The sequence below is a fragment of the Dryobates pubescens genome, chromosome 31, assembly GCF_014839835.1.
Source record: "Dryobates pubescens isolate bDryPub1 chromosome 31, bDryPub1.pri, whole genome shotgun sequence".
In the NCBI taxonomy this organism is placed as follows: Eukaryota; Metazoa; Chordata; class Aves; order Piciformes; family Picidae; genus Dryobates; species Dryobates pubescens.
In genome coordinates this window covers 737,754-761,542 of record NC_071642.1, presented here as the reverse complement: position 1 = coordinate 761,542, position 23,789 = coordinate 737,754, and the positions used below count along the sequence as shown (strand labels likewise).

General features: G+C 63.7%; 3 protein-coding genes across 3 annotated transcripts; all 3 read left to right on the top strand.

Moving 5' to 3' along the window:
• The first annotated feature begins 5 nt into the window (after nt 1-5).
• Nucleotides 6-4,296, top strand: COPE (COPI coat complex subunit epsilon). Its single transcript, XM_054175079.1, has 10 exons — nt 6-169; nt 495-557; nt 923-1,023; nt 1,206-1,358; nt 1,760-1,813; nt 2,232-2,313; nt 2,705-2,860; nt 3,053-3,121; nt 3,545-3,619; nt 4,119-4,296. Exons 1-10 carry the CDS (start codon nt 44-46, stop codon nt 4,164-4,166), a joined length of 927 nt encoding a protein of 308 aa, XP_054031054.1. The 5' UTR covers nt 6-43; the 3' UTR covers nt 4,167-4,296.
• Nucleotides 4,297-7,214: 2,918 nt separating this feature from the next.
• On the top strand, nt 7,215-18,784 carry CERS1 (ceramide synthase 1). The gene is made up of 7 exons (XM_054175136.1): nt 7,215-7,483; nt 14,539-14,698; nt 15,261-15,441; nt 16,000-16,161; nt 16,899-17,046; nt 17,478-17,623; nt 18,091-18,784. Exons 1-7 carry the CDS (start codon nt 7,262-7,264, stop codon nt 18,131-18,133), a joined length of 1,062 nt encoding a protein of 353 aa, XP_054031111.1. The 5' UTR covers nt 7,215-7,261; the 3' UTR covers nt 18,134-18,784.
• A 1,124-nt stretch (nt 18,785-19,908) lies between these two features.
• On the top strand, nt 19,909-22,259 carry GDF1 (growth differentiation factor 1). The gene is made up of 2 exons (XM_009901093.2): nt 19,909-20,450; nt 21,422-22,259. The coding sequence occupies exons 1-2, from the start codon at nt 20,174-20,176 to the stop codon at nt 22,246-22,248; spliced, it is 1,104 nt and encodes a 367-aa protein (XP_009899395.2). The 5' UTR covers nt 19,909-20,173; the 3' UTR covers nt 22,249-22,259.
• Nucleotides 22,260-23,789: the final 1,530 nt, after the last annotated feature.

Sequence of the window (23,789 nt, the reverse complement as noted above, 5' to 3'; positions counted from 1 at the left end):
GCCGGGGCTCAGCGGCTTCCGGAGACGTGTCTGAGGCGGGACGATGGCGTCCGGGGCGGCTGCGGGCTCCGCCGGGCAGGGCGGCGACGCCGACGAACTCTTCGATGTGAAGAACAACTTCTATATCGGCGCCTATCAGGCCGCCATCAACGAGGCGCAGCGGGTCAAGGTAGGGGCGGTTCGGGAACGGGGCGAGACGGCACCGGCTGGCCTCTGGCCTGCGGGTCGGTGCCTCTCCCAGGGAGCCGCCTCCCCTCCGCTCCCCGCGGCGTCCAAAGGAGCGACATGGGGCTCCCCGAGCTGCTCTGTTCCCGGTGCTGGCAGCTCGAGCAGAGCTGCGGTGCAGGGAGGGCTCCCGTGGCGCCCGGGAATGTAGCGGGGGGACGGTGTCGTTTCTCTGGGGGAGTCTCCCGTATGGAGTTGTGTTGCTGGGGGCTTGAGGCATGGCTGTACAGCTCCCTGAGAGACGTCCTTGTCTCCTGTCGCGCTTTCAGCTGTCTACCCCCGAGAAGGAAGTGGAGAGAGATGTTTTCTTGTTCCGAGCCTACATCGCCCAGGTGAGGTCGCAAATGCTGCAGCAGCAGCAGCGCACTGCGGGGGTGGAGCCAAGGAGGTTGCGAGTCGGAGCCCTGTGAATAGAGTCAGGCAGTTAGTGAATCATTCCTGCTTCGGCGCTGGAGCGCTGCGCTGCCTGGCAGTGGTGGCGCTGGGAAGGCACCGTACTGGCTGCAGGGTCCTGGGGAGGCCTCCTTGGGAGGCCTTTTATCGTCCCTAAAATGTTTGTGGAGCAGACTGTGAGGCAGGAAGCAGAAAGCTGTCGCTCCTGGGTCTTGCTGGGAGCGAGGTTTTGGGGCACAGGCAGTCACCTCCTGCCCTCTGCAGCATCCCTCAGCTGCAGACCTCCCTCTCTCGCCCTCAACAGAGGAAGTATGGAGTTGTCCTGGATGAAATTAAAGCCAATGCTTGTCCTGAGCTCCAGGCAGTGAGGATGTTTGCAGAATACCTTTCAAATGAGTCTCAGAGGTAAGTCAGATGACGAATTGGAGCTCCAGCCCTGCCTGACAGCTTTCCTTCCTGCCAGCCTCTGCTCTCTGTCCTCACCTGCTGTGGGCTCAGAGCAGCTCTCGAAGCACAGAGCTGAGCAGGACCTCTTTACCTTGCTTAACAGCAAAGCACACCCAAAATCTCCCCCTGGCCCTCCACAGGGATGCAATTGTGGCTGATCTGGACAAGAAGATGGCCAAAAGTGTCGATGTGACCAACACAACCTTCCTGCTGATGGCTGCTTCCATCTACTTCCACGACCAGAACCCCGACGCGGCGCTGCGGACGCTGCACCAGGGGGACAGCCTGGAGTGGTGAGTGCAGCTCGGCCAAGCCTTGCTCCTGGCCACAGGCAGCTGCCTGAGCTGATCTCTGAAAGCCTTGAAAGCACTGAGAGCTCCTTAGAGGCTTGCCTTCGAGGCAGTAAGTGATTTGGTGCTCTTCCTGCAACGTCCTATTGCTCCCCTGTGACGCTTAAGATCCTGAGTTATTGATCCTCCGAGCCCAGCACTGCTGAGCTGAGCTCTGTGTCCATCCAGCAGTGAGCAGGTGGAGCTCAGAGCGAGTTCCTCTCTGCCAGCTCCTGCTCTGTTGCTTCCCCATGGCAGGAAGCCTCTGCCTGGGCACTGGCAGCAGCTCTCTGCTGGGCAGCAGGCTCCCAGGCCGAGGGCAGGGCCTGCAGTTGTGGAAATCCCTTTGCTTTTGTCCCTTGCAGCACAGCCATGATGATCCAGATCCTCCTGAAGCTGGACAGGCTGGATCTGGCTCGGTAGGTTTGTGTCCCTTTGCTGCTTGCAGGTGCTCTGGGGGGGTGGGCCTTGAGAGGGGGCAGTGTTCATCCCCCAGGGGAGGCATTTGAACAGCTGCCATGGCCTGGGCAGCTCTGTGTGGGGATGGGGTTGGAGATCATGGAGCTGCTAGAGCTGAAGGAAGAGCTGGACCTCAGGGTTTACCTCTGCAGAATGTGGGTCCCCAGCCCCTGGCTTCCTGCCTCCCCACAGGGAACTGAACCCAGGAGGCTTTTCCCAGCTGCTGTCAGCCCTTCAGGGGGTTGTGGTTAGCAGCTTGCAGTGGCTGCTGTGCCTCAGCAGAGCCAGAGCTGAGAGGAAAAGCTGCAGCCTTTTGTCTCCAGCTTAAAGGAGCTGCTTTGTCTTTCTGCTGAGTGACTTCCACTTCTGCTTCTGCAGCAAGGAACTGAAGAAGATGCAGGAGCAGGATGAGGATGCAACCCTGACTCAGCTGGCCACTGCCTGGGTGAACCTGGCCATGGTGAGTGGGGAAGCTGCTGCAAGTGGAACCTTCCTGGAGCTGCAGTGTGCTGAAGATCAAGGGTCCAAATGTTTAACGATGAACCTTCCCCTTCAGCATCCTTTGTTGCATCAAACAGCTGAAGGGTTCCTGTTGGAGGGGTTGGGTTTGTTCTTCCTGCAGCTTTTGATCAGTTCAGTGCTGCTTCATGTTTCTGCCTTTCTGCTGCCTGTGCTCTGCCTCTGCTCTGCTGCAGGAGGTGCCAGCAGCTGGCACCAGTGCTTCCCACACCTCCTCATCCCTCTGCTGTGTAATCCCAGATGTTGATTTAGTGTCTGCTCCTTCAACCATGGCAGAGCCAGCCAGGCTCCTCAGCAGTGAAACTGTGGCTGTTCCTCTCCTCCCTTGGCAGGGTGGTGAGAAGCTCCAGGATGCTTACTACATCTTCCAGGAGATGGCAGACAAATGCTCCCCCACCCTCCTCCTGCTCAACGGCCAAGCAGCCTGCTACATGGCCCAGGGCAAGTGGGATGATGCAGAGGGAGTGCTGCAGGAGGCCCTGGACAAGGTACCTTCTGCTCTGGCCAGGGGATAGAGCAGGGCAGCAAGGGCCTGGGTGTCACAACCCCCACTGAGGGTGGCTGTGGCTGGTGGGGGTCCAGGGAGCTGCAGGCTTGGGCAGGAGCTGCCCTGGCAGAGCTGGGCTGGTGGTTGCCCAGGAGAGATGCCAGCTCCACAAGGGGATTGCTCTTGCTTGCAGGACAGTGGCCACCCTGAGACCCTCATCAACTTCATTGTTCTGTCACAGCACTTGGGCAAAGCACCAGAGGTGAGCTTGGGTTGGTTGTCCTGGGGCAGCAGATGCTGCCAGCCTGCTCCTGCTGCCAGGGCAGGCTGTGTGTCCCCAGCTGGCAGCTGGGCTTTGGGTGTCCTCCTCAGGAGCAGAACAGTGCTGGGGAGCTGGCAGGGGCTTGGCAGGGGCTGGTGCCTGGCAGGGGGGAGTGGGCAGAGGAGGACATCTCTGGGGTCCTGGGCTCAGATCTCCCTGGTGGTTCTCTTGAGCCAACTCCCCAAGGTCTAACTCTGAGGTGCAGAGCATGCACAGGTCCCAGTGGTCTGAGCTGGGGCTGCTGGCAGCCAGGGCACTGAGGCCTTGGCACCACACTGCACCCCACTGCAAAGTGATCATTCAGACTCTTGGCTGCTCCTCATCTCCCCTGGACACTGAAATGCTGCTGTCTGCCCCCCTCAGGTTACCAACCGCTACCTGTCCCAGCTGAGGGATGCTCACAGAAGCCATCCCTTCATCAAGGAGTATCAGGCAAAGGTACTCAGCACCTCCTCACCTACAGCTCAGCTTCTCCTGCCTCCAACCAGTGCCTCAGTGGATTCCTTCCCAGTCCTGAGGGGGCAGCTCCGTGGTCTCCCTCTTTCCAGCCCTCCTGAGTGGTGCTGGGAGGCATGAGCCAGAACTGAAAGATTCTTCCTGGCAGAAGAGCTCTGAAGTGCTGCCTCAGGAGTCTGTTGCTGTCAGCCACTGCTTAAAGGAAGGAAACATCCCTGGGGGGAAGGAGTTTGGGGAGGGGGAGGAAGGGCAGGGCTGGCAGTGAAGGGGAAAGGGACCAAGCTGAAGCAGAGAGCTGACAGCAGGGAGCTTGCCCTGGGCAGCTGTGGCAGTGCTCTTCTCACCCAGCAGGGCAGCTTTTCCTGAGTTCTCAGTGGAGTTCAAGATCATTTCCTAGATTCCTGGAATGCTTTGGGTTGGAAGAGACCTTGGAGACCACCCAGCTCCATTGGGTCCTTTTCTGCTTGGTTTTGCTCTGCAGGAGAACGACTTTGACCGCCTGGCCCTGCAGTATGCCCCCAGCGCCTGAGCAGAGGGGCAGGAGGCTGTGGAGCTGCTCTCTGCTGCCCTGGGAACTGAGCTTCATCTGCAGAGCCTCTGTGGGAGCACCAGAAAGTGCTCCCTGCAGCCTCCTCTGGCTTCAGGCAGCGTGGCAGGGCCTCGTGGTGCAGCACGCCGGAGCTAAGCCTGCCTGCGCCGCCGAGCCCTGGGCTGGGGCTCCACTGCACATTGAACATTCCTAATAAAGCCTTCTCCAGAGCCCTGTGCCCCTTAATTCCTGCAATTCAGCTAATCCCAGTCTGGAACTGAGCCTTGTGCTGAGGCTGTGCACGTGGGAAGAGCAGGAAGGTTCATTTTAGGCACCTGCAGGGAGGACGTGGCTCAAATCCTGAGTCCTGGCTCTGCCTCCAGCCTGCCTCTGGCTTTGGCTTCAGCAGCCCCTGGGAGAGAGCCACAGCTGCAGGGGTGACAGAAATAAACTAATCCTACTGTAATAGGCTCAGCCTTAAGCTGAACTTGGGGCAGTGGCAGCTGCTCAGGTCCTGGGGCCAGGGAGGTGCATCCTGCAGGACCTGTGGGCACTCACTGGTCCCCCCCAAGGCTGCTGGGGGTTGAACCTGAGCTGTCCTGGAGCAGAGGGGATGGAGCTGGGGGGCATGGGGCAGAGCCCCCCTGGTGAAGCCGAGGGGGGATGGGGACAAGTTTCTGGTGGGACCCCAGAAGGAAATGCTTCCCCAGGAGCACAGCTGGAACCATCTCCCAAGGGAAGCAGTGGAGTCCCCTCCATGGGGCAGGGTGCTGGGCCAGCTGCTTTCAGCTGCACCCCCACCTAGAAAGGTTGTCCCAGGTGGTTTCTGGGGTCCCTTCCAACCTGGCACTCTGTGACTCTGGCACCAGGAAGTCTCTCCTGCACTTCCCGAGCCTGCCTCAGGCTCCCCTGGGGCGTTTCAGCCTACCTGGAGCAAGTGCTGCAGCAGGGACGCAGCAGATGGCCAAGTGGAGCCCTCAGCTCCTGAGCTCTAATCTCTTTTGAACTCTCCTCCGGGCTGTGTGTGGGGGGCAGAGGGTTTCTGCTGCGCCCTGAATGTGTCTCAGCGGTGTTTCCTTTGTGCCCACCTCGCCGCCATGGCTCTGAAAGGCTTCATTGTCCCCTTCCCCGGCCCGGTTAGCGAGCGGCGATTTGCAGCGAGGGTTATTCATGGCCTGGGCTGCAAATGAATGTGGCCTTTGTGGAGCTGTCTGAGGGAGATGTGAAAGGGGCTTGTGTGCAGGGGCAGCCGTTCCCCACTCGATGGGCCATGATAAATTGACTTAAAAATGTAAACAATGAAAGCAAGTGGCAGAGCAGGGGCCGGGGGCTGGCAGCCTGGGAATGGGGGGAAGGAGATCAGGCTCCAGGAGCAAGCAGTTTGTGCTTTGCCTCTCGTGGGGACCTCGGAGCAGCCAGGTTGTGTTTCCTGGCCGCTGCCCCAGGCCGGTTTGAGAGGTTCCCCAGAGCCCCAAGGCAGAGGAGCTGCAGGCAAAGGAACTTCAAATGAGGTGAAAATTGTTCATGGTTTGCCAGTTTCTCTCCCTGTGGAGCCACAGCTCCCTGAGTGCCCATGAGGATGAGGATGGTGGTTCTCCATCTGCCACAGCTGCCATCCAGCCCTTAGCTCTGGTGCATTAGGACACAGCCCAGCTCCATGAACCAGCTCCCCCTGTGCTGCTCCCGAGGTTGCTGCTGTGCCTCACCAGCACAGTGCACATGTTGGCACTTCAGGACAGTCTTCATCTTCATCTTGTGCTCTCCCCAGTGTCTGGCGGTCTGTGAGGGGCTGTAGGTCTGATCTGAGTTCTGAACATGCACAGCACAAGATCTCTGCTGTGTGGATCGGTGCTCACTGCCTGCCTGCTGCAGGAGGCCCCTCAGCACAGGGCTGCCCCTTGGGCAGGGTGTTTCAGGGGGATCTCATCGTTCCAGAGCCTTCTGAACCCCCACAGGTGCTGGGCTTGAGCCTTGGTGGGGAAGTGGAGACACCTGGTCACGTTGTGAGGCAGGGAGAGAGCTTCTGCAGCTGGGAGGCTTCTGCTGAGGAGGTAAAAAGGGAAGGTCTGGAGAGAAGTCCTTCTGCAAACCTTCCTGGGTGGATGTTTGGCCTTGTGCTGTGCACATGGAGCGCTGCAGGAGCTCTGCGTGGTTGGACAACGTTGCCAAGGCTCTGTGAGTGCCTCCCAGCCCCCATGGCCACCCAAAGGCTGCCCCTTGGCAGGCTCAGCACTTTTCCACTCTTGCATCACCAGCTGTCATCTGAAATATCAGTATTTGTCTTTGGGCTCTTGCAGCTGGAGGGGCTCCAGCTATTGTCACAGCTCTTGGGCCGAGAGAGCAGTTGTGGTGTGGGGGTTTGGTGGAGGAAAAGGAGGCTGAGAGCAAACCTCACTGCTCAGAACCTCCTGGAGCCTCTCTGTGAGCAGCAGGGGCTGAGAGCCTGGAGCAGAGCAGCCCCAGAGGGCACCTCAGCAATGCTCAGCAAGAGCTAAAGGAGCTGTGGGGGGCAAGAGGCTGGGGCCAGGCCCTGCTCAGTGGTGCCCAGGGACAGCACAAGGTTGGATGTTAGAAGAAACTTCTTCCCTGGAAGGGTTCTCACAGCCTGGCCCAGGCTGCCCAGGGGGGAGGCTGAATCCCCAGCCCTGGAGGGGTTTCAGAGCCCCAGGGCTGTGGTGCTGAGGGCCAGGGCTCAGCCCCAGCCTTGGCAGAGTCAGCTGCCGGCCGGGCTGGATGCTCTGAAAGGGCTTCTGCAGCCTGCACGGTTCGGTGGTTCCAAGCTGCGACCCAACCGCCCGGCGCCTGCCCGCGCTCGTTAGCGGGCACCTAATGAGCCTCCGCTCCGCGCTGATTAACGGCCCCGTAACGAGCGGCCGCCGCGGGCAGGCTGCCCCAGCCCCGTGCCGCGGGGGGTGAGCGGCTCCGGGAGCAGGCAGAGCTCGAGGGGGCCGGGCTGGGGGCGGCACTTAGGGCCCGGTAACGGCAGCGGCGGAGCTGGGGCGGGGGGAGTCCTGCCGCCCGCCCGCCCCGTGCGGAGCCTGCGCGGAGCCGAGCCGGGCCATGGGCGGGCAGCGGTGAGCGGCTCGGCGGGAGCCATGCCGCCTCCCGAGCCCATGCCCGGCTACGGGCAGCTGCTCCGGCAGGGCTACGGCAGCGTGGCGGCGGCGGTGCGGGGCTGCCGGGACTGCGGCTGGGAGCTGGCGAGCAGGACCTGGGCCGAGAACGCTCACCTGGGCTGGGCGGAGGTGCTGCTCTGCGGACTCTGCGCCCTCGGCTGGACCCTGCTGCGCCAAGCCGCTGCCCGCAGGCTCTTTCGGGTCAGTCCGGACCGCCGGGGAGAGGCTGGGGGGCACTGGGGGTGCTGGGACTGCGGGATGGGCACGGGAAGGCTCCATGACCTCCTGCCGGGGATCCGTTATACGGGAGAGGGTCTCGCTGCCAGCGGGGACTGCATCCCCGGTACCCTATTGCGCGGGAGGGCTTCTCTCCGGCATCCTGGGGATCGTTGGGGTCCTCTCCCCACCCGGGGTGGCATCCTGGGGACCATTAGGCTTCTCTTCCCCACCCGCGATCGCATCCCAGGCCCCGCTGCACGGCAGCCCTCGTTCCCCTTCCCCCGGGGCTGCCTGCTGCTCCTTCCCCCGGGGCTGCTGCATCCCGCCGGACCGGGAGCGCTTCCCCGCCATGTTCCCGCAGCTGCATCCCGGCAGCGGCTGGGTTCGGGGTTTTTTCTCGCCCGGGGGGAAGGAGCGGTCCCCATCTCTGCGTGTCACCCGTGGCTTGCATGTAAAATGTCCTTCCCTTCTTCCCCCAACCCCCACCACGGTGCGGTGGCGGAGGGGGTGGCGTGGGGGCGGCTGCGGTACTGCGGTGCTGGGCTTGACCTTCTCCGGAGCACGGGGGGGAGGTGTGCAGGGCTGCGAGCATCCGACCCTGGCAGTCTCCCACCGCCGCCGCCGGCCGCTGTCCCCCTCCCGGCTGATGCAGCAGATCGCCAGGGCCAGGCTGCGCAGGGTGTCCCTGTTTGGTCTCTGGCTGTGAGAAACGTTTGCCGTGGAGAGAGGCCTCCCCCTCCTCCCGATGGCTCAGTCCCAGCTCGGGAGGTTTCTTCCCCCTGCTCTCCTAGAGGGATGCAGTGCCCCGAGCCCTGCGCTGGCCCTGGCAGGAGCTGCAAGGCAGAAGCAACGGAGGTCTGGGGGTCGGGGTCGGTCTGCTGCTCCTGGGGACACGGAGATGACCTTTCCCCACCTGCTCATGAGTGTGGTGGCAGCAGAGTGTGTGCAGCCCCTCTGGGAAGGGAGGAAATGGCCTCAGCCTGCGCCAGGGGAGGCTGAGGTTGGAGATGAGGACAAATTCCTTTGCTGCAAGAGTGTCCAGGGGCTGGCACAGGCTGCCCAGGGGGGTGGTGGAGTCCCCATGCCTGGGGGGTTCGAGAGCCCTGAGGGTGTGGCTTAGTGGCCATGGTGGTGCTGGGTTGACTCTGCCTCAGAATGGTAGGGGCTGGAAAGGACCTCTGGAGGCCATCGAGTCCACCCCCTCTGCCCAGGGCAGGGTTACCCACAGCAGGTTGCACAGAGTGGTGCCCAGGCAGGTTGGGAATGACTCCAGAGATGGAGACTCCACCACCTCCCCGGGCAGCCTGTGCTCCACCACCCTGCAGGCAGACACTTGGGCCTTACTGACTCCAGCTTTGCAGCCCTGGGGCACAGGACCCCTTCCTTGGGGGAGCTTCCTTCAGAGGCTGCTTCACAGGCTGAGGACAGCTGCCTTGCATCCCATAATATGGCTCTCAGGAGTCACTGCTGTCCTCTCTCTCCCTGCCTGCTGCTGAGCCTGGCTCTCCTTTTGCTGTCTTTGCTTACCCAGTTATGCCAGGTGGGTCCTGACCTTGTGCAAGGTTCCAGTCCAGGTCCTCAGGAGCTGCTGGAAGCTGCTGGGGGGGAGGGGGGAGGATGTGCTGGCACTGAGCTCCTGGGGGCCTGCTGAGGGGCAGTGCTGCCTGGGGTCACACAGGGCTGTGGTCACCCCTGGGGCTGTGGTCACCAGCTGGAGGTCATTAGCTTTGTGCTTCCCTTTCCCCTCCTGCAAGGCTCAGCTTTGCAGAGCCTGGGGGGGAAGCTCCTTGTGCTGTGGAGGCCTCTTGGTGCCCTGGGAGCTGCTCAGCAGCGGTGCCAAGGTGTCCCTGGGAGAAATGGGTCACGCTTGTAACGGCAGGAGGGGGAGGGGGGGCTGGGGCTGGCTCCTGTGGCTCCATCTGCATGAGTTGTAGTGAGGAGATGCTGAGTGAGGCTGCGATAGCATCAGCTTCCCACCAGCTGCAAGGAGAGCAGCAGGGAGGGACAGCTCCCTGCCTGTGCTGGGAGAGAAGCAGGAGCTGAGCTCTGCTCTGCCGGAGCCGCTGTGGGGAGGGATGGAGATGCTGGCTCCAGACCCCCAGGCAGCACTTAGGGAATCAGTTTGCATTGCATGGCCCCGGTACAGGCAGCAGTGGAGAGCCCCGGGGAGGGCAGGGCAGGGACCTGTGTGCCCCGGGGAGGGGAGGGGAGGGCAGGGACCTGTGTGCCCCGGGGAGGGGAGGGCAGGGACCTGTGTGCCCCGGGGAGGGGAGGGCAGGGCAGGGCAGGGCCCTGTGTGCCCCGGGGAGGGGAGAGCAGGGCAGGGACCTGTGTGCCCCGGGGAGGGCAGGGCAGGGCCCTGTGTGCCCCGGGGAGGGGAGGGCAGGGCAGGGCAGGGCCCTGTGTGCCCCGGGGAGGGGAGAGCAGGGCAGGGACCTGTGTGCCCCGGGGAGGGCAGGGCAGGGACCTGTGTGCCCCGGGGAGGGGAGGGCAGGGCAGGGCAGGGCCCTGTGTGCCCCGGGGAGGGGAGAGCAGGGCAGGGACCTGTGTGCCCCGGGGAGGGCAGGGCAGGGACCTGTGTGCCCCGGGGAGGGGAGAGCAGGGCAGGGCCCTGTGTGCCCCGGGGAGGGCAGGGCAGGGACCTGTGTGCCCCGGGGAGGGGAGGGCAGGGCAGGGACCTGTGTGCCCCAGGGAGGAAGCTTCTCCCATGCCCAGGCCTTCCCAACACAGACCCCAAGAGCATCACCTCCATGCTCCCTGCCAGAACTGGACCACTCCTGGGGATACAAAGGACCCTGCTCAGCATCCCCTGGATGCTGCCTCCCTGCTTGCAGTTTGTCAGGTGCTGGGGTTGTGCCTCTCTGCCTCTGAGGAGGAAGTGGCTCTCACCACAAGGGACTTGAACCTGGGGGTATGAAGTGCTCTGTGCACTCTTCCTGTGCTCCCTGCAGGGCCCCAGTTCCATCCCTGGCATGGGGAGCAGAGGAGCCAGGGGCTGCTCAGTCTCCCTTGGGACCACAGCAGCAACACCTTTGTCACAAAAGGTCTCACAGCTGTTCTGAGGAAGCAGCAAAGGTGGTGCCTGGTGGTCAGGTGGGGGTCTGGAGGCGTTGGGCTGCCAGCTGGTCCCACAGCCAGGAGGGTGCTGGCTGTTAGATGTGGTTCTCCCATCAGCCACCTTCAGGAGCGAGGACCAAGCTGGTTCCTGCTCAGTGCATCTGTGGCTGTTGTCCTGCTGCAGTTAGTGTCTGAGCTCCAGCAGACTCTGAAAGCCACTGTCCTTGGTGTGTCCCCTGCCTGGAGAGCAGCTGCAGCCAGGCTCTGAGGAGTTTGATTAAAAAGCAGCAACCTGAGCATCTCTGCATTAGTGAAACCTCCTGGAGGGCAGCTGGGCCCAGCAGCAGCCTTGGAACAGGACCAGGCCTGGGGAAGTGCCTGGAGCTCAGCAAGCCCAGGCTGGCAGCCTCCCCTCCTGGGCAGGTCTTGAGCAGTGAACTTGAGGAGAGAAAGCCCAGAGCAGGTCTGGGGTCATGCTCAAAGGTGCCCCAGGATGGCTGTGCTCAGCTCAGGACCCTGAGCCTTGCCTGCTGTGGGGAGATGAAGTCCTCTCTAACAGCTGCCTCTGGGTCTGGTGATGTCCACCTGGGACCAGCTCTGTCCTGAAGCCTTTCCCTGCTTTGGGCCCAGGCAGCTCCCTAGCCCTGTGGTGTCAGAATCTGCAGGGCACTGTGGTGGCCTCTGGGGGAAGCAGGGCTCAGGCTGGGGACAGCAGAGGTCCCTCTCCTACACCTTTACTGCTGTCCAAAGGTTTGTGCCCCAGCACTGGCTTGGGTGACCTGAGGAGAGGGATTCCCACTGAGCCCCAAACCAGCCTCCAACCACAGCCTGGGCAGAGTGCAGAGGCTGAGCCCAGGGCTGCTGAGGGCTCTGCCACACCACTGTTCCCTCATCCCACCCTGCCCTGGCCACTGCCTGAAGCACCAACCCTGGCAGCTCCAGGGCAGGAGGCCACAACAATGGTTCCTTTCTTCCCCCAGGGAGTGAAGCTGCAGTCCCTGTGTGGGGGCTGCCCTCCCTGTGCCGCTGTGTCAGCAGCTGGGCACCAGTTGGCTCCTTGGCCCCTGCAGTGCCCTGTGGGCAGCTCTGCCCTGGCTTCAGAGGAGCTCTTCTGTTGCCTTTCTGTCTTAGGGGCACCCCCAAGTTGTCTTCCTCAGGACTGTGTCCGTTCTCTGCCCAGCCTGGGTCTGTGCTTGGGGCTGCCCTGATGCAGGGAGCCAGCAGGGTCTTGGTTTGGTGCCACAGAGCCTTCTTCTGCACCTTTAGCTGGCAAGGGCTGCCCAGAGCCTGGGGCAGCCTCTTCCCTGTGCCTTGGCTGCTGTGTGGGCAGAGAAACTGAGGCCAGGGCAGGGCTGGGGCAGTGGGAGCAGAGCTCCTCAGGCCGTGCTTGATTCATTCTTCTGTTCTAGTGGGGCAGCAGCCCCAGCCCTTGGGTCCAGGTGCTTCAGGAGAGTCATTTCTTTGGGCTCAGAGGACAGTGGCACCTCCCTGGGTCTTTCCTCTTGCAGGCTCTGTGCCCACCCCTGGTGAGCAGGGGGGTGGTGGCAGCTAGTCCAGGAGCAGATGGATGTGGAGGGGGTGGGAAAGCTGTGTCCTAGCCCTGAGCAGACACACACTGTGCTGTGCCCCCATGGCCAGGAGCTGCTGGTGGTGGCCAGGTCCTGAGCTGGAGCTCTGCTTGCTCAGCATTCTCCTCAGCACTGAGCAAAGGCTGCTGCAGAGCTGCCAGTTCCTGTGCCAAGGACGCTCGGTGCCAGCCACTCCTTTGTGCTCCCCTGGGAACCTCCTGGTGCCCAGCAGCCAGAGGCCTGGGACTTGGCCTCCTCCCTAGGCTGGGGGGGGTGGCAGAGGCGATGGGGGTGGTCTGGGGGACAGAAGTGCTCTGTGCCAAGCCTCCATTCATGCCCCATTGCTGCCAGCTTGCTGGGAGGACTGGGTGCCACTGCTCTGCCCAGCTGTAGGTTCCAGGGCTCTGCCTGCCCTCCTCTGGTGCTGGAGGCTGTGAGAGGGGACAGGGCCTGGGCCTGGGTCTGCTTTTTGCTGGCAGCATTCTCCTGCCCCTGGAGCAGGGGCTGTGGGCAGCCACAGTTTCCATTGGCTCCCAGCTCCCAGCTGCTCTCAGCCCTGCTCTGCTCCTTCCTCCCCCACCCCCCGGGCTGTGCAGGGCTGCGGGGGCGCAGTCACATCCCTCCCACCCCTCCTTTGTGTGAGTGAATCAGCAGCTGCCTGGGAAGGGCCGGGGGGGGGTGAGGAGGAGGAGGGGGGAGGAAGAGCTGGGTGCCCTTTAAGCAGAGCCCTGCTGCGTGCCGTGCCAAGAGCCCTGGGCTCTGTCAGCCGGCGCTGCTCTGTCACCCCTAGCAACAGGCATCTCCGCGGGGTTGCCATGGCAACGGCAGCGGCGCTGGGAGGACATCCCCCCCCCCCCCCCCGGGGCAGGGCAGCCTCCTCCTGCCTGCTGCTCCCAGCAGCTCCTCGCCTCGTGCTGCCCTCTGCAAGCCACCCAGGCTCTGGAGAGGCTTCCCCAGGGATGTGGATTTGCCCTCCCAGCCCCCTGTGTGCTGCTGGTTCCCCTCCTGCTCTGTGCCTGCTCCAGAGCCTGCTCCTGCAGCTCTTGGGGTACAGCCTGCAGCAGGCTGCCCAGAGAGGCTGTGGAGTCTCCTGGTGTGCAGAGCTCCCAACCCCCCCTGGGCTCTGTGCTCCTGGGCAAGCTGCTGGGGGAGCCCTGCTGGGGCAGGGGTTGGACTGGGTGAGCTCCAGAGCTCCCTTCCAACCCTCCTCTGATGATGCAGCCCCAGGCAGGGGCAGGGGCTCTGTGCTGGGAGCTTGGTGAACTTGTCCCCACGTCTGAGCTGCTTCTGGGCTCCCCTCTCTGGTGGCACAAATAATTCATTGCCTTCTGGGCTCAGGACTTTCTGTGTCTGCATTATTCATTCACCCTTCAAGCTTCCTCCTTTCTCCTCCTCTGGCTCCTGCTGGAGGAGGCCTTGGCAGCAGCCTGCTCCTGCTCTCCGCGGGGATGTGCCTGGGGCAGCCTGGCAGAGCTCCGTGGGGCTGCTGCTCCCAGGGCTGAGCAGCGCTGGGAACCTCAGAACCTGGGACAAAGCATTTTTAAGGCTGGGACAATGCTTGGAGCGGAGTCCTTTGAGAGAGAGATGCAGAGGGGGGGCCCGAAGCCAGCCCAGCCCCTGCCCGGGGACAGCTGGAGCCTTAATTTAGCCTCTGAGCATCGCGGAGCCGAGCGGCGGCCGCAGAAATGCTGACCTGGGGCAGGCTACAGTTACCCTGCAGGCATTTGGGCTTCAGCTCCGGCCTGGGGAGCTCCCAGCCCCGGGGGGGTCCCTGGCTGTCGTCTGGGCTGCAGGCAGCGATGGTTCCCCCTGGTCCCGCAGCGGCGGCGGCCGGCACTGAGCTCCCCCGCGGCCGGGGCAGGGCTGCTGCGGCTCTGCGGCGGCTGAGCAGCAGAGGTGGTGCCTGGTGCTGCTCAGCTGCCACGGGGGGAGGGCAGCCAGGGCCGGGCTCCAGCTGGGCTGGGGGCATCGCTCCCGCTGCAGCTCATGGGCTGAAGGCTGGCAGCAGCTGCTCTGGGAGCTCTTTGGTGCTGGAGCTCTGCTGCGGTCCCCAGGGCCTGGAGAGGAGGAGGAGGCTGAGAGCTCCCTGAGAGGAGGCTGGAGCCGGGTGGGGGTTGGGCTCTGCTCCCTAGCAGGGAGGAAATGGCCCCAAATTGTGCCGGGGGAGGGTCAGGTTGGACATGAGGAAAGAGCTCTTTGCTGGCAGAGTGGTCAGGGACTGGCACAGGCTGCCCAGGGAGGTGGTGGAGTCCCCAGCCCTGGAGGGGTTGAAGGGCAGTGTGGCCTTGGCACCTGGGGCCGGGGTTTGGTGGCTGTGGTGGGGTTGGGTTGGGTTGGGCTGGGTGGTCTCTGAGGGCTTTTCCCACCCCAGCAGTTCCTCCACTCTGGGATGTTTCTCCTCTCTCCCTGCAGCCCTTTGGGGAGTGGTGCAACCTGCAGCCCAAAGATGCTGCCAAGATGCCTGAGAGTGCCTGGAAGCTGCTGTTCTACAGCTTGTCCTGGTCCTATGGCATCTACCTGCTCTTCTTCACCGACTACCCCTTCTTCCACGACCCCCCCTCTGTCTTCTATGGTACAGCGAGGCCTGGGGAAGGGGCTCTGAGGGGCTTGGAGGGCAGGACCAGGGAATGGCAGCTGGGGCTGCTGCTGGGGGCCAGCAGCTGGGGGGGGCTGGCAGCTGGGGGTACTGGAGGGTGGCAGTGGGGGTGCTGGGGGCAGTGCTGGGGCTGCTGCTGCTGGGGGGGGCAGCAGTGGGGGTGCTGGGGGCAGTGCTGGGGCTGCTGCTGGGGGGGGCAGCAGTGGGGGTGCTGGGGGCAGTGCTGGGGCTGCTGCTGGGGGGGGCAGCAGTGGGGGTGCTGGGGGCAGTGCTGGAGCTGCTGCTGGGGGGGGGGGGCAGCAGTGGGGGTGCTGGGGGCAGTGCTGGGGCTGCTGCTGGGGGGGGGGGGGCAGCAGTGGGGGTGCTGGGGGCAGTGCTGGGGCTGCTGCTCCCTCCCTGCTCTTGGACCCACAGAATGCTTTAGGTTGGAAGAGGCCTTCAGAGGTCTTGCAGCCCTTGCCCTGCTGTCCCTCTGCGGCCGGTGGAGGCTCTGTGCCGGTGGCCCTGGGCTCACCCAGGTCTGTGTGTCCCCCCCCAGGCTGGAAGAAGGGCATGGAGGTGCCCAGGGACATTGGCATTGCCTACCTGCTGCAGTGCAGCTTCTATGGCCACTCCATCTACGCCACAGCCTACATGGACACGTGGCGCAAGGACTCGGTGGTGATGCTGCTGCACCATGTGGTCACCCTGACCCTCATAGCCTCCTCCTATGCCTTCAGGTGAGCCCCCTGCCCCCAACCCCCCAAACCATCCTTGTGCAGCCTCACAGCCAAAGCTGCAGCCTCTGCCTGCATCTCCTGGGCTGGCAGCAGGGTCGCTGGGGGTTGTCCCCTGCCTCCCACAGCAACCCTCCCACTCCTGAGCTGCACCCCAGGGCCACAGCCACCTGCAGCTCCTCACCAGGCTGAGCTGTGCCAGGGCTGCCTGCCTGGATTATCCCAGGGGTCAGTCTGCTCCCAGCCTGATGCACTGTGAGGCTGGATGCTCACATCCAGACTGGATTCAGGGAAGGGTCAGACTGGATCTAAGGAATAAGTTTGTGATGCAGAGGGTGGGGAGAGCCTGGCCCAGGTTGCCCAGAGAGTTTGGAGCTGCCCCATGCCTGGCACCATCCCAGGTCAGGTTGTTTGGGGCTCTGAGCAACCTGCTCTGGTTGGGGCTGTCCCTGCTGAGTGCTGGGGGGGGCTGGACTGGAGGAGCTTCAGAGGTTCCCTTCCCACCCGACCCAGTCTGTGATCAGCTCAGCACCTCTCCCCCTGCCCCTGCTCTGCCCCCAGGTACCACAACGTGGGCATCCTGGTGCTGTTCCTGCACGATGTCAACGACGTGCAGCTGGAGTTCACCAAGCTCAATGTCTACTTCAAGCACCGGGGGGGAGTCTACCACCGCCTCAACGACATCGTCTCCAACCTCGGCTGCCTCACCTTCAGCGTCAGCTGGTGAGCTGCCGCCAGCCGCCCCCTCCCCCCGCCCCGGGGCGCAGCCGGCTGGGGTCGTGTGCCTGGGAACCAGCGCGGGGAGCCTGCCCCCATGCTGGGCTTGGAATCCTTCTGTAGTCACTTTGCTGTCTGTCGCCACTGAAGTGCCTGTGAAGTCTCCCTGCAGCATGACAAACGACCCCGGGGAGGAGGAGCTGCTTCCCTTCTCCCTCTGCCTTTGCTTTCAGCTGGCACAAGGCAGCGTGGGGCTGTCCCAGATTCCAGCCTCGCTGCTCCTCCCGGGGCAAGGCAGGAGAAAAGAAATCCAAGGTGGAGAGCAGAGATGTGGAGCTTGCAGGCTGCCAGTCCTCGTCTGTCCCTTGGTCTCCTCTCCGAGGAGCAGAGGTGGCCAGGAGCCCTCTGTGAGGGGAGGAGAACAGCAAAGAGCTTTGGTGATCGACCAGGGAGGGACAGGACCAAGAGACCCTCCCAGCTCCATGCCCCTCCTGTGCTCTGTCCAGCTGAGACCACCTGCACTGTGGACCTGCCTCTGCTCCAAGCCTTTTCTGCCCCTGGGGGCTCTGCTCTCCCTTCGCAGCTGCCCCCTCACAGGCTCTGGCTGAAGCCCTCTCCAGCCAGACCTGCAACCCAAGCAGGGGGAGCTGGCTGGGGGCAGGAGGTGGTGCTGGGGGAAGCGCTGCTGGGTCTCAGCCTGCCCTGGGGTGCCTGGGGGCCACTAACCCCTCCCTGCCTGGCAGGTTCTGGTTCCGTCTCTACTGGTTCCCGCTCAAGGTGCTCTATGCCACCTGCTACAGCAGCCTGCAGCTGGTGCCTGACATCCCCTTCTACTTCTTCTTCAATGCCCTGCTGCTTGTGCTCACCCTGATGAACATCTACTGGTTCCTGGTGAGCAGGGGGGGCTCAGTGACCCCCACAGTGGCTTCTCCCTCCTCTGCTGCCTGCCTGTCATGGGGGCTGCAGGGGTGGAGGAGGCTCTGCAGGGCTCGGGGCATGGCTTGGAAAGGGAGGAGGGAAGTGCCTGTGGGGGCTCCTCGGGGCTGGAATTCAGAGTGTCATGGGGAGGGGGTGTGGGTGGGAATGTTCTGGGGAGAGGCTGCAAAGGTGGAGCTGGGGAAGCTCAGCCTGGGCAGGGCAGCACCAGCTTCATCCTGGGGTGATGGGAAGGAGGCTGCAGGAGTGGCACCCCCACTGCTGCAGGGCATCAGCCACATGCCAGGGCTGTGGCCACCCCTCAGGGACCTGCTGGGGGGTTAAGGACAGCAGAGGAAGGTGGCAGGAGGGCTGCAGCCAGGGCTGACGCTGTGTGTGCCCTGCAGTACATCGTCCTCTTCGTGGGCAAGGTGCTGCTGGGGCAGATGCAGGAGGTGACCGACGTCCGCGAGTACGACGTGGAGGACAGCAGGAGAGCCACGGCCAGGAAGAGAGAGGCTGAGCTGCAGCTGCCCTCTGCTCTGAAGGAAGGGTAGGTGGCCATGGGGGGCACACCTGGGCAGCATCTGGGTTCCTGGGGCCACTGCAGGAGACCTTGACACAAAGCACTGCTGCAGGGAGGACTTTGGATGTCCATGCCCAGGCTGGGCTGGTGCTGTCCATCCATCTTTGTCCTCTGAAGCCTTCCCCTGCTCACCACACAGTCAGAGAATGCACCTCCAGAGGTCCCCTGCAGCCAGCAGGGCCACCCCCAGCTGGATGAGGTTGCTCATCCCCATCATCTCCCCTGGGGGTCTGCAAATGTAGACTTGGGTCCTTGCTTGAGGCATCTCCATGTGGTGAGCACAGAGTCTGCTCTGGACCCCCCAGAGCAGGTCTAGCTGCCTGGGGACAAGCTGAGTGAGCTTGGCAAGCCAGGGCTGACCTCAGCAGTGCCTGGGGAAAGGAAGGGAGGGAGGCAGAGCCCAGGGCTGACCTCTGCTGTGCTCTCCCCTGCAGGATGCACCTGAAGAATGGACTGGTGAAGGACAAGAGGCTATAAGGGAGGTGGAGCTGCTGTGGCCTGGTCAGCCTGGCTGGATCTGGGGACTGACCCAGGGCCCTGTGCTCAAACCCAGAGAGCCACAGGCACCAGGAGGACTCCACCCCTGCCCCCCTTCAGCCCCTGCCCAGAGCTGGGGCAGAGACCTCCCTGGCAGGGCCAGGCCCCTCCTGGGGCTCACCAGCTGCTGCTGCTGTGCTTCCTGCAGCCAGCCCCTGCTGGGGCAGCTGAGAGGCTGTGGTGGCTTTGCTGGGCCAGGCAGGATTTGGAGCTGGCCTTAGGTCCCCTGATGTTTGTTTTGCCACTGCATCCCTTGGCCCTCCTCGGCCCCTCGCTGATTTCTCCTCTCTTCGTTGTTGGACCCTCCCACAGACCCCTCCTCAGCATCCACTGAAGGGTTCTGAGACCCAGTATTAAACTGAAGAGGGAAATGTCTTCTCTGTTGGCATCATCACCCCAGAGAGGAGCCCCAGGCTGCCAAGCAGGGACTGGGGAGCTGATGCCCTGCACCTCTGAGCCTCCCCCCTCAGGAGGGGTCACCGCCGTGGAGCTGCCCTCCTGCCTGGAGCCACAGCACAGGAGCCCTGCAGCTCTGTTCCAGCTCCTGTCCTGCAGGATGTGGCACAGGAGCCCTGCAGCTCTGTTCCAGCTCCTGTCCTGCAGGATGTGGCACAGGAGCCCTGCAGCTCTGTTCCAGCTCCTGTCCTGCAGGATGGGGCACAGGAGCCCTGCAGCTCTGTTCCAGCTCCTGTCCTGCAGGATGGGGCACAGGAGGTTTGACTTGCTGAAAAAGCCTCTGCAAGGCCCAGAGCTGCTCCACAAGCCAGGCCCAGGCCAGAGAGCCCCTGCTGAAGGGTCTCTGGATCTCACCCAACCTGCCCAAGCCAAGAGCTGATCCTGCTGCTCCTCTTGGTTTTCCAGGCAGCACCTTGAGCCCTGCAGGGTCCTGAGGCTGGGCTGGGAATCCCTGACCCTAGAGCCAGGACCCCCCAGTTTGTGTCCTCCCTGGGCAGCAGAGCTCCCAGCCCAGGACTGGAGGTGCTGGGGGTGGGATTCAGGGCAGCAATCCCGGGGGGGTCACTGCTGGTTTGTTGTGCTTGGTCTGTGCTGTGGATTGGACTCCAGGCTCCTGTGAGCCACAGGGAAAGCTCTCAGTGAACAGAGAGCAGAATGTGCCCTGGGCTGAGGGCAGCTGGCCCAGGCTGTGGTGGCACCTCCTGGCTCACCCAGCAGGGCTGTGGAGGGCAGCAGCTGTCCCCTGCAGGGCTTCCAAAGGCTGCAGCTGCTCCGTGCAGGGTCTCAGGGGGTGCAGCTCAGTGCTTTGCTTCCTTGGCTTTCAAGCAGGAGGCTCAGGAAGGTGGAGATGAAGGGAAGCAAGGTCCCAGGGCCCTTTCTGCTCAGTCAGAGCAGAGCTGGGGCAGCGATGGTGCCAGGCTGGGGGCATGGCAGTGCCCAGGCTGCGTGGGGGTGGACAATGCTCTAGCTCAGGCTTGGTCTGGCTTCAGTGTCTGGGGGTGTGGTGGATGCTGATGGCTCCTGGGGCTGGCCCCGGGGCTGTGTGTCTTGTGGGCAGGGCAGGGTGTGAGGGTTTGGTGGCTGGAAGTTGATGACCTGAGGATGGAGGTGCTGGAGGCTGTGATTGAACAAAGGGATTGGGGAGGAGGAAGCGAGAGAAGACTCAGATCTTCTGCCCCCCGCGCCTGGGGGCTGTCTGCAGGGGGTGGGAGCAGCGCTCGGCTCGCCGGCAGCTGTGTGGGGAAGAGCAACTCCTTCCCTTGGTTGGACCTCGGTGGTGTGGAGCTGCAGGAGAGGCTGGAGGAGCCCTGAGGGAGGAGGGCAGCTGCCCTCTGGCCACGCAGCCTGAAGGGGTTAACAGGTCCCGGGGAGCCTGGCGGGGCCGTTCGCACCCTCTGCCCAATCCCGGGAACCCCTCGGTGCTAACTGAGCGCTAACCGGATCAAAGGCTCCAGTCGGGCCAGCAACACCCCCGGCCCCGGTCCCCAGCCCAGCCTGCTCTTTGTCTGCGGCAGCGGAGGGGCAATGTGGCTGCTCCCCAGCTTCAGAGCTGCCCTTGCCTGGGCTCTGCTCAGCCTGGTCCTGGGCACGGAGCTGAGCCTGCAGGAGAGTTTGCTCCTGAAATCCTTGGGTCTGAGCGCCAAGCCCAGCCCCAAAGCCCCCATTCCTGTGCCCTCCGTGCTCTGGAGGATCTTCGAGCAGAGGAGGACGCTGCCCGCGGCAGACCGAGCCGCGGAGGACGGCTGCAGGGTGGAGGAGTTCAATGTCCCCGGGAACATCATCCGAGTCTTCGCCGACCGAGGTACAGAAAGCCCCGGGCGGGGTCCTGCCCTTGGGAAGCTCCTCTGCTCCCTGGGCTGGGAGACTTTGCTCCAAGGCCTCCCTTGGCTGCCCCTTGAGAGGAGGCAGGAGAGGCTGGGGGAGGACAGGGCAGTGCCCAGGACCGGTCTGCAGGAGAGGTCACTGCTGGGTGTCGGCTTGGGTCCCTCTGGGGGCCTTTGGGTCCCTTACAGCTTAGAAGGGAGGCAGCAGGTGAGGCAGAGCTGTGCAGGGCTCTGCTGGGGTCGCCCTGTGCAGTCCTGAGGCGCTGGTTTGATCCCAGTGACTGACTCGGCCTCTGGGGCTGGCTCCTGGGTCTGTAGGTGCAGCACCCAGCTTTGGGCAGGGGAGAGCTGCTTGGCCATTTGGCTGTGTCCCTCCCTCCTCCTTTCTGTCCTCTGCCTGACCATGTGGCACACTGGGGCTGCCTGAGGCCCCTCGGAGCTGTTCTCAGCTACTTGGGAACTCTTTGTCGGTGTCCTGCCGGGCTGGGGGCCCAAGGCAGCTGTGTCCTCCGCGGAGCTCATCCCTTTGTGTTCCCAGGTTTCTGATGGAAACCTCGAGCTGGCTGGAGCAGGCAGCTGCTGCTCTTTGCCCTCCATCCCTGTCCTGGGGCAGAGGTCCCCAGCTGGGATAAAAGAATGCCCCAAGGTGTTAAGTAGCATCCAGAGGAGCTGCTGGCAGGGGCTGTAGCACCCCAGCGCCCCAGGCTGGAGCCCAGGCTCAGGTTTGTGCCCCCAGTCCCTCCTGAAGGCCATTGGCAGGGGGCTGGCAGCCCTCACTGCAGCCTTCTCACCTTGCTCCAACAGCAGAGGGCTGCTTGGCTGCCCACCTGGGCCAGCCCCAGCTGCCTCTTGCTGTGCAGCCAGATTGGAGCACTGGGAGGCCTGATCCTGCTCAGCTGGCAGGGCTCAGCCATCATCATCACCACCTCTGTTTCTCCTCCTTTGTCAGGCCACTTCCTTCACGAGGGGCAGCCCCAGGGGTTGCTGTGTCTGCAGAAGCTTCTCTACTTCAACCTCTCAGTGCTGGAGGAGGATGAGCTCCTGACCATGGCCCAGCTGGAGGTCAGGTTCAGCCACAGCTCCTACCAGCCCTCGGGCCAGGGGCAGCTCTTTGAGCTGAGGCTCTACCAGAGCTCCCCCCTGGCTCTGCAGGGGCCGTCCCCCCAGGGGCAGGGCCGGAAGCTGCTGCTGGAGCAATCCTTCGCCCAGCTGCACAAATCTCTGCTCTTCAACCTCAGCACAGTGGCAAAGGACTGGAGAGCCTTCGGCAGGAGCCTGGGCTTGGTGCTGGAGATCTCTGTGAGCAGCAGCGAGGCTCCGGCGGGCAGGGGGCTGCAGAGCCCTTGTGGCAGCATCAGCTCCTTCCTGGACACCTCTCTGCTGGTGGTGAGCCTCAGCCCGCAGCAGTGCAAGGCCTCCAGGAGCAAGAGGAGTGCCCAGCGCCCCCGAGGCACTGCCAGCGCCCTCTGCAAGCCTCGGCGCCTCTACATCAGCTTCAGCGACGTGGGCTGGGAGAACTGGATCATCGCCCCCCAGGGCTACCTGGCCAACTACTGCCTGGGCCAGTGCCCCTTCCCCCTGACAGCAGAGCTCAACGGCACCAACCACGCCATCCTGCAGACCATCGTGCACTCCATGGACCCCAAGGCCACCCCCCAGCCCTGCTGCGTGCCCGTCCGGCTCTCCCCCATCTCCATCCTCTACTACGACAACAGCGACAACGTGGTGCTGCGGCACTACGAGGACATGGTGGTGGACGAGTGCGGCTGCAGGTAGCAGCGCCCCGGCCCCGCGGCAGCCGCGCTGGGAGGAGCCCGGCACCGCGCCGCTCCCTCGCTGCCGCTCCTCACGGAGGCTCCTGCTGGGGTCCGGACTGGTGGAGCTCTCCCCTGGGAGGGGGTCAGGCAGGGTGGGATCCTTCCTGGAGCTGGGGGGTGGTGCTCAGCCCTCCAAGCAGCCCTGGGGTTATGACCATGTCTGGTGCTGGGTGTCCACTGCCTCCTCCACGGGCACGGGTGGCACCAGGCTGTGACCCCCAGCCCCTGCCTGTGCCTGGCTGTGCTGCTGCTGCTTTTTGGCTTTTTTTAGCTTTCTCAGTGTTAAGAAATGATTTTCAGTGTAGGTGAGGTGGTGCTGAGGCTGCAGGGTGGGGCAGTGCCGGGGGGAGGGCAGGAGGTGGCTTTGGTCCTGCTGCAGCCCCCTGTGGCCGAGTCCCTTCCTGCAGGAGCAGCGCAGGGCTCCCTCCTCCTGCAGGGGCTGAGGGCTGAGCTGCGGCTGGCAGGAGGTGGATTGAGGACAGAGGTGGCCACGGCTCAGGGGGCCCAGAGGTGCTGGGGGGGTCCTGGGAGCCGCTGCTGGTGGGAGCTGGTTCGTGTCTGGGCAAAGCAGGGAGCTGTGGTGCCCTGGCACAGGCTGGGGCAGGGGAGGTGGTGGCCGCTGTGGCCAGGCATTAACTGCAGCCTGAGCCAGGGCCGGAGGGCAGCCAAGCATCAGCCCCCAGCACCGCGGGGGCAGCAGGGGGGGGAGGGGCAGGGGGGGTTGGGGTTGTTCTGGTTATTTTTTGGGGTGGTTTCTGGTGGCTGTGGGGGCCAGGAGCGGGGCCAGGCTCTTACCCCATGCTTGGCCCTCTCAGCTGGGCAGTGGTGACAGCAAGGGGGTTGCTGCTTTGCCTCACAGGGGCTGTGCCAGCCTGCAGCAGCTCCAGGTGGGGCCTGTACAGCCCCTGTGCCCAACACCCACCGTGGGCATGGCCTGGGGCTGGCATCTAGCACCAGCCCCCCCCAGCTGAGGCTTCCCTGGCACCCCAGCAGCTCTGGCTTTGCCTGAGGGGCTCAGCTCAGCCCAACTCCTCACCTGCTGCTGCAGCACGCTGGAGGGACCTGCCCCCCTCCACCACCCTGTCCCAGCACCGGGGGCTCCAGGCACGGGAACAGCCCTGGAGTAGCTGTGAGAGCCCTGAGGAGCCCCAGGAGCAGGCCCAGCCTTGCTGAGCTGGGGGCAGCTGAAAGCCCTTTTCATCTTCCCAGCCTGCACTGGTCAGCCCCTGCCCTCTTGAGCCAGAGGAGAGGAGCAGGGCAGCTGAGTTGCCCCAGCCCTGTGCACCCCCCAGCCCTGTGCACCCCCCAGCCCTGTGCACCCCCCCAGCCCTCCCCCCTTTTGTACCACTCTGTTGGAACCCCCAGGAACAATAAAGCCGAAGTTTGTACAATCAGACTAAGCTTTAATGAGGGGTGCAAGGTCACTGAACAGGGAGGGGCCACCTCGGGTGCAAGAGTGGTACTCAGGTCGGTGATGACAAACAGCTTCAAAACAAAACC